Source organism: Numida meleagris, chromosome 13, assembly GCF_002078875.1.
Source record: "Numida meleagris isolate 19003 breed g44 Domestic line chromosome 13, NumMel1.0, whole genome shotgun sequence".
NCBI classification, from domain to species: Eukaryota; Metazoa; Chordata; class Aves; order Galliformes; family Numididae; genus Numida; species Numida meleagris.
In genome coordinates this window covers 3,550,980-3,559,003 of record NC_034421.1, presented here as the reverse complement: position 1 = coordinate 3,559,003, position 8,024 = coordinate 3,550,980, and the positions used below count along the sequence as shown (strand labels likewise).

The following is an 8,024-nucleotide window of genomic DNA, read 5'->3' as shown; positions in this document are numbered from 1 at the left end:
AGAGGTGTTGCTGCTGATGTATTTTTTCATTGTTAATTGCTGAGAACTGCGGTGAAGCTGGCTTCCTCTGTAACGTGGGGTGGCTGTTAAAAGCCTTGATGAGTACGAATTGAAAGGTGGAGCAAATTGTACGAGATGGACAAAAGAAACCTCTAAGGTATGCATGAGTTCACCTGCACTCACATATCACGTATCCAAGGCTTAAGCAACAGCCTCAGACATTTATGGCTTTCTTTTTTTACTTCACTCATACAGTTAGTATACATTAGCAAAGACTATTCCTTGAATTTTAAATGTCCAGTGTATTAAAACAGAAAACTAACAACTATTCTTTTGGCAGCTTTTATAAAGCTGTTACTAGCATAAGGCTGAGCCAAAGATACTTATTCTCTGCTATGTCAGTGTGAGTCTGAGCAGGGAGAGGACAAATCCTTTTTCCAGTGCTTTTCTGAAATGTGCTGAGAATGATTCTTGGAATTTCCTACCTGTGTGCAGATCAGGCAGCAGAGCTCACTCACACTGCCCCTGTTCTGCTAAAGAGCTGAAAGGAGCTGTGTAATCTTCTTTGTTCACAGTACTTGCCCTCAGAGATGTGGACTTCTCTCACATTTTTTCTCATATATTTTTTTTAATGTTCCCTTATGTAGGCAGGCTCTGGTGGTTTCTTAACACACAAGTTAAAAACAGAATAAATGCATTTCTTTATTTACTTTAAAAAAATAAAACGGGCAGATCAGTTTATCAGAGAATACACTTAAAAGAAAAACCATCAATACTAAAACAAAGATTTCCTAACGCCTTTAACAGCTAACAAAACTACTCCTTTTTCTCTGTTCAGAGAACTACCTTCCTCACAACAGGTTTTGGTAGCAAAAATTCTCTTCCCAAGAAACCTGTGCAAGCACTGTTCCCTCAAAGCAAAAGATGTCTTTAGTAGCAGTCAGCTTCATTCTCCTCTGCAGTCCCCACAGTAGCAAGGATGTCCTCTAAGAGGGACTGGGGGCTTTTCTCCACATAGTCACTACATTTATTTAGGTCACTGTGTAGTTCTACTAAGTCTATCGTTCTCAAAGCTAACATCATGCTCTCTGGATCTTGAAAATCTACCCCATTACCACCATCTGTGGGGAAGTTCTGGAGCAGAGAACCCTGCCTTAGCGTCCTCTGTAACCAATGAATGCCATGTCCTGCAGACAAATCTCCAGTCCCTTGTGAATCTATCGTGCTACTTCGACAGAAATGAGATTTTAAGGCAAGCAGTATTTCGCAGGCTTTCTGACCCACTGGCTTGTCACAGTCACACAAAGACCGAAACAAGAAGCTGAACAGGTTTGCTCGGCAGAATATCTGCAGTGGCTCATTCCGATGAATGGAACCAGTGACTGCAGGTGAGACAGGAGCATAAGGGCATTCCGGAAGGCCAAATCGGCAAAACATGTGGTTACAGAAAATTTGAACCAGTTCCAAACAACCAAGTTTGACTTCCCAGTCTAAGTCATGCGCTGTGGTCTGGACCACTCTAGAGACGAACCGCTCTGTCTCTTCCAGTTGCCCCGTGCAGCTCTCTTTCAGCCACATGGTGAAGATGCTCATCACAGCCCTCCTAGGAAAGCCCTCTGGGTCTGTGGACAAGATTTCTTGAAGCTTTGCCACAGTTTTCTAAATGTAAAAAGACAAAGCAGAGAGGAACATTAGAAACAAACAAAAGCACAACAAGCTCAGTAAAATAATGAGTAGTTCTGCTTGTGTCTGCAGTGGACTACACGAAGTCACACCTCTTTATTATACTGATTCCCTGCAACAGGTGTCTCTGGAACGAAGAAGTAAGTAATGAAGGCCAGGTGTCCCACAGCAGTCACAGCGCTCGCTCGCACATAGCTCTCTGGATCCTCAAGAAGATCTTCTGTTAGCTTTGGCACCTCAGAAGACAGGAGAGACTGCCTGAACTCATCGTGGTCTGTAAATGAGACAGCAGTGCAAAGAAGTGAGGCTTTGTTCACTCTGAGCATGAACTTGTTTCCAATGCAAACAGTTACCTGCGTCATACAAGGATGCCCGCTGACTGCAGGGCAGCTGCCAGTGAACTGAGGCACTGCAGAGGCTGGGCAGCTGCTCATAGGAGCACAGATGCTTCCTGTCAGGCTCCCCATTTTGCAGCAGCTTGGTGGCTTCCAGTCAAGCCGTGTTTGACACTAGAGTTTGGAAAAATGCATCTACAATTGTTTCTATTGGTGAGAAAAAATTTGCTCCAGGTAAATCGGAGCGTGGTTTCAGCTCCATCAGACACCAACTTTTGTTTAAGGAAGGAAAAGAATGGTCATCCCTTCCTGTTGTCAAGCCCTATGACAAAGAAAAAGAATGCATCCACGGCAGCACCACTGGGAGGGGCTGCAGGGCAGGCTGCTACCACAGCTGTGTGTGCCGGATACTTCCACTGTGACACGGGGACAGCAGCAGTAGGCAATCCTCTCTTCTAGTATCACAGAGCTAATATAGGAGTGTTGCCTTAGTGCTTCCTGCTGCAGCGTTTGAGCAATGAGTAGAGTGGAGAAACAGCAGTTAATTCAAAGTATGCAAAAAAGATCTAGGCTGTCAGAGCCTCCTAAATCCCAGCCCCCAGCCTGCCGAGTGGAATCTGTTTGATTCCACTGCAGAGTAAATTGAGAAAAACAAACGGATTATCTGCCATTAAGCACTTCAATCGCTTGCTTTGACACATGCCCCAACAGCTCTTAGTTTAATTTGCCAAAGCTATCATTCAGGAGGACACAGCAATTCAAATTCAACAGAATAAAAGTGTAAGTTTATTAAATCTTTTTGACAGATTTTGACTGTGATCTGAAAGTAAAAATCTCAACTTACCTTTTCCTTCCATCCTTCCTTTCCCCTGAAGTTACAGGTCAGAGGATGCTCCACAGGCCTGACTGACTTCCATAACATCACAAGAAACGCTCCTCCAATCTGAACCATTCAACCTCTGCACGTACCTCTTAAGTTTCTAATGACGTTGGTGAGGAATTCCAGAGAAGAATCTCGTACTTCCCAGCAAGGACTGCACAAACGCTTCTGCAGCACCAGAAACACATCTGTGAAAGCCAAGCGAGAGGCGTGAATCAATGTGAAAGGTAACAAACCTAACCAAACCACTGCACAGCCCTGCACTGTTTTATCCGATGCGATCCCTTTTGTTGATGTTGTGAGCTTCTCTCCTCATTCTTCAAAGCACTGCATGAGCAGATAAAACTAAATTCACCACAACTGCAAACAAAAGAATCCTAAGTGCTTTAAGTGGGGAAAGCAGGTGAGAGCAGATTTCAGATGTACCACTAGTTGCTGTTTGTCCTAACTTCCATAGCTTTGTTACCTTGCAAAGTCTTCTCAGTTTGTTGCTGATTTTTGAAGAAGGACATTCCTGGCAAGCTCACCAACCATTTGGACATAGCTTTAAATGATTTCTTCAGAACCTGAAGAAATATAAAGCAGGTTTACTTGACTGCAGGAGAAGGCATTGTTGTCTTTATCCTAGATAAAAAAATTTTTGGCCTCATAACTACAGTGAAATTGTCAGAAGTGCACATACTCTCATTCTAAAAAGTAAGACACAAATGAATAGTGCTTATGTCACATTTTAGCCAACTCGTAGACAATGCCTGTTCTCAACTTTAAAAAAATGAACAAAAAACTGCGAGCGTCCCCAGCTTTTCATTTGCAGCTGTCACCTGAGTCATTTGGACAACATAAAGCAAGACAACAAAAACATTACTGCTAAGATTTCATTACTTAACGGCCATGTGAAGTTGATTACGTTGGTTCTACTGTTAGACATGGTAGTTCCTATATTTTCAACAACACCCAATGTACTGGTCCAGTACTTGCTCGCTATCATTTCAGCCATTTCCTGCAAGTCCCACAGACTTCTAGATATTCTAATACTGACTGTGCTAAGAAATAACTGTTGTCAGACTGTTTCTCAGAACTATATTCCACTGGGCAAGCTAATAGATTTGGAGCCTTCTTTAGCTGTATACTCACAGTAGGAGTAGTGTTTGGACTCTCCAGGTATGCCAGAAGGACGTCAAATAAACTTCCTACAACTCTGTCACAGCCTGAAACATTTAAAAACAAACAGAAAAAAATAGAATAATTCAGCTCTTCAAATATGGCATGAAACAGGATTATAATACTGTTTTAGGGAAGAAAGCAAGTATAGGCCTCAAATACAGGATAGTAATTTCCAAAATTAAAATCTAAGTGCAAAGTTTAACTCACATTTCCGGTCAGAAAGTGCTGCCAGGGCATCCAGAGCTGACCTCTGCACTCGGATGCAGCCTACCAAGATTTGGCTAATCTTGCTTCCCAGAGGAGAAGCTGGAATCAGGAGGCCATTACAGAACTGCAATATTGTCACGACAGAACGCAGCAAAGATGCATAGGGTAAATTCATGGGCAAAAAAGCCTAACGGGAGGGAAAAAGAAAAAAACAAGTTTCTAGCAAATGTTTTAAGCATACATACAGAGCAGGAGTTTCTGGTCAAGACACGGCAAAAGCTGCAACTTCTACTGTCCTTAATGTAACATAATGCTAATAACTACAAGCACATAAAAACAAGTAATGTTCCTCTCTCCTAGTGAACTATTGCATAAATGGAAGGAGATTCTTTTCACTCCTTGGGAAAGCAGCTCCATTTATGTTTTTCACTGGACCGATACTTGCAGTGGATATAATGTATGGCAACAAAGCCTGTGAAGGTAGATATGAAACCAAGTACTGTTCCTCTTTACAAGACTTAATATTTCTTTGTTCTCCTATTGGGAGTATAGTGTGCTAGATTTTCTAACTAACAGAACCTGCTCTGAACTCTTCTTCACGTACTGTTAAGCTCTACTGCAAAAAGTTTGCAACCACTCTGAATGTTATCTTTCTTGGACCAATTTGATCTCCAGGCTTTGCTTTTCTCTGAATGTTACCACAGAGAGCAGCTCCTCCAGATGAGCGAGTGTCTGACACAGAAGACCAGCACAAGATGACTTGGAGGACAGGAGGCTTTCAACAGCAGAGGGATCGCTAACCGACTCATCCAGCAAACCTAGGGAGTCAAAGAAGGGAGAAGCTCAGGTCGTTAGTGACCACAGAGGACAGTGATCTTCAAACTTGATTTTTAAGTTACTATTTTCAGGTGACGCAGTATGAAGATCCCTTCAAATGCAACTGTCAGCACGATGCTGCACTTCACCACAAACACGGCTACTGTCCTCAACTTTTCTGTCTTTCTCCAGTTTTGTCTGCACCAGAAATTTAAAACACTGGCAAGCAGACTAGCCTCTAACATTTCTATTGCAACTGTACCTGCATATTCCAGAGGCTGGGAGGCTGCTCTCAAAATACAGTCCATTGGTTGAAGGAGAACAGTCAGTGCCTTAATCCTCACAACTTGTGGGCTTCAAGGAAGAAACAGCAATTACCAAAACAAGAAAACTTCAACTCTTTCCGAAACATCTACCCCCAAATGCTGAGCAGACTAGTGCTTTTCACACTAGTGCTGGCAAAAAAGCCAGCAACGGGACAGCAAAGAAATTACTGTCACAAGTCAAGCATTCTTCTGATTCTCCCTGGCTAATTGAAAGAGAGAAATGGTTCTGGAATTTATAAGCAGCCTCATCCAGCAATGAAGAGTGAAAGCCTGCGTAAGAAGAAAGTTTACACAGGCATTTCTTGTCAAAAAGTAAAAGTGTCAGTAAGACACATATGTTAATTAGTCTGTAAATAAGTATGTGCTATAGTCATTTAACATGTGATGATTTCTCGATGCTTTGTCACTGTCTAAAGGGAGAAGATGCCAGTGGATTTCTCTGAGGTGCACAACAAGATAAGGCAATAATCTTAAACTGCAACAAGGCAGAGTCCAACTGGATACGTGGAAAATACTTTTCATAGTGAGACTGGTAAAGAACTGGAACTGGTTGCCCAGAGAAGCTGTAGAATCCCCATCCTTTGGAATATCTGAAACTTGATTGGGGAAGGCCCTGAGCAACCCAATCCATCTCTTAAGGTAGCCCTGCAATGAGTAAGAAGTCGAATTATATACTGCTTCCTTCTAAACTGTTTTCCTACTACTGTTAACACAGATGCACGACGTATGCAAGATGCATACTTCTGCTGGACAGCAGTTAAAGTTCTTATACTTGTCAGTGTTTATGTGAAAGAGAAAAGTAACCAAATACTACTGGATTTGACAGTCAAATTGTATCTATCTTAATCAACCTTGCCCTTAGAAGTTAAAGGAGCTTTGTATTTCTGTCTGAGATAGCTGTCTGTAGGTAAAATGCAAATGTATATGTGTGAATGTGACACTGGCTCTTTTCATTTCTGTCTTTGAAATGATTATTCTAATAGCAGTGTCTGAAGTTTGCTAGCTACTTGCATGGTTCTCACCAACCAGTCCACTGCATTAAGCAATTTAGTGGAAAATGCAGTGCGGTGAATAAAACAACTCTCAGAAACACAGCAGAGATGTTGGGAGCATTTGCAGAGTGAAAAAATGTCATAGCAGCAACTCCTACCATTGGTGGAGCCTCAGAATTCCTACTGCCAAAGGACTTGACTGTACTGGGGTTAAGTGCTCCAGAGCAGATGTCACTAATGCCCAAAAACTGCCTTCAGTGTCATGAAACACAGGAGACCTGAGAAGAAAGAAATGTAAGTCATACGTCCTACTAACACAGATGGTATTTCTCATCACTGGATCCAAGATCTTCACCTTGCCATGTTTAGAAGAAGATCCGCCAGCATGTGCTGTGCTTGAACAGAATCTTCTGTCAAGAAGGATTCTACTTGCTTTGCTATGCCTAACCAAAGTACTTTAGTCCAAGGAGCTTGACAACTGCCAAACAGACTAGTTAACAGTTTTAATGATTGCTTGATGTGAGAGGCAGAGCTGGACTGAAGAGAGTCTTCTATATGCTTTACGATCATGTGGGCACATGCTGGCCAGTCACAGTCCTTTGCATTGAGAGGTACAGTCACTTCAGACCCTACAGAGAGGGTGAGCATGTGCACCAGCAGCCGACTGGCAGCTGAAGCCACAAACAGGCTGGGATCCCCTTGCAGAGTAAAGATCACATCTATGCCTCCTGTGTGAAAACAAAACAAAAGTAAATGAAGGAAAAAACAACAGTCTTCCTATTGTGGAGTCTTGCTGCAGTCCAGTTGTATATTATTTTAATTCAGGTAACACAGAGGCTTAAATGTGGTTTGTTTTTTAACATTTTATTTTGTAGTCTCAGTTGCCTTTTGAAGTCAGATAGTCCTTAGGTAGAAGCAAACAAAAGAAGAAAGTAAAATTTTTCAGATCTTCACATGTTTTAGTAACTCAGGAACAGAAGATGACTTCAGTGTAATGGTAGTAACGTTAGGAGTGCTGAGAGTATATTTATGGAAGGAGTCTGTACCACGTGCAGACAGATCCAGTAACGAAAAAAGGGAATTGCTGCAGCAGTACTCACTTCCATCACATGGATGGAACCACGTGCTGCACAGGCTGGTACCAACCCAGTGTTCTGGGCCTCTTTATATATGGAATCTAAAGTTGGTGTTAACAGCAGGAGAATTTAAAAACCCAAGTAAGGAAAATGGGACTGCAAAATATAAGCATTAAGAAATAAATGAGTCCCTGGTTAATTTTTCAGCACTAAAATCGTAGCAAAATGGATTGGAGGATTTGGGGCATTACCAGTCCTGGAAGCACTCACCACCACTGCAGATGAAATGGAGGGCAGACTGGTGCTGCACCATGCTGTGCACGCCCTCCACCCAGCCACTTCGCACAGATGCATCTTCCCACGCTGCGCTGTTCAGAGGCCCATCCTCACCAAATAGCCTGGCCAACAGCTCCTGTTGCTGAGGGCAGAGAACACACAGAGTGAACAGCAAGCAGAGGGGCTTCAGAGGAGCAGAGGGGCTTCAGAGGAGCAGAGGGGCTTCAGAGGAGCAGAGGGGCTTCAGAGGAGCAGAGGGGCTTCAGAGG

The 8,024-nt window shown here is 42.7% G+C and overlaps 1 protein-coding gene across 1 annotated transcript in view; it reads right to left on the bottom strand.

Annotated features, from left to right (window-relative positions):
* Positions 678–8,024, bottom strand: part of BRAT1 (BRCA1 associated ATM activator 1) — a 9,039-nt gene continuing 1,692 nt past the window's right edge. The window contains exons 3-13 of the mRNA XM_021411438.1: positions 7,750–7,897; positions 6,759–7,131; positions 6,562–6,681; positions 5,348–5,439; positions 4,969–5,087; positions 4,270–4,456; positions 4,033–4,106; positions 3,365–3,464; positions 2,988–3,086; positions 1,776–1,957; positions 678–1,659 (exon numbers count right to left, since the gene is read on the bottom strand). Of these exons, the coding sequence (XP_021267113.1) occupies positions 931–1,659; positions 1,776–1,957; positions 2,988–3,086; positions 3,365–3,464; positions 4,033–4,106; positions 4,270–4,456; positions 4,969–5,087; positions 5,348–5,439; positions 6,562–6,681; positions 6,759–7,131; positions 7,750–7,897 (2,223 nt within the window). The 3' untranslated portion in view covers positions 678–930. The remainder of the gene's footprint in view (positions 1,660–1,775; positions 1,958–2,987; positions 3,087–3,364; positions 3,465–4,032; positions 4,107–4,269; positions 4,457–4,968; positions 5,088–5,347; positions 5,440–6,561; positions 6,682–6,758; positions 7,132–7,749; positions 7,898–8,024) is intronic.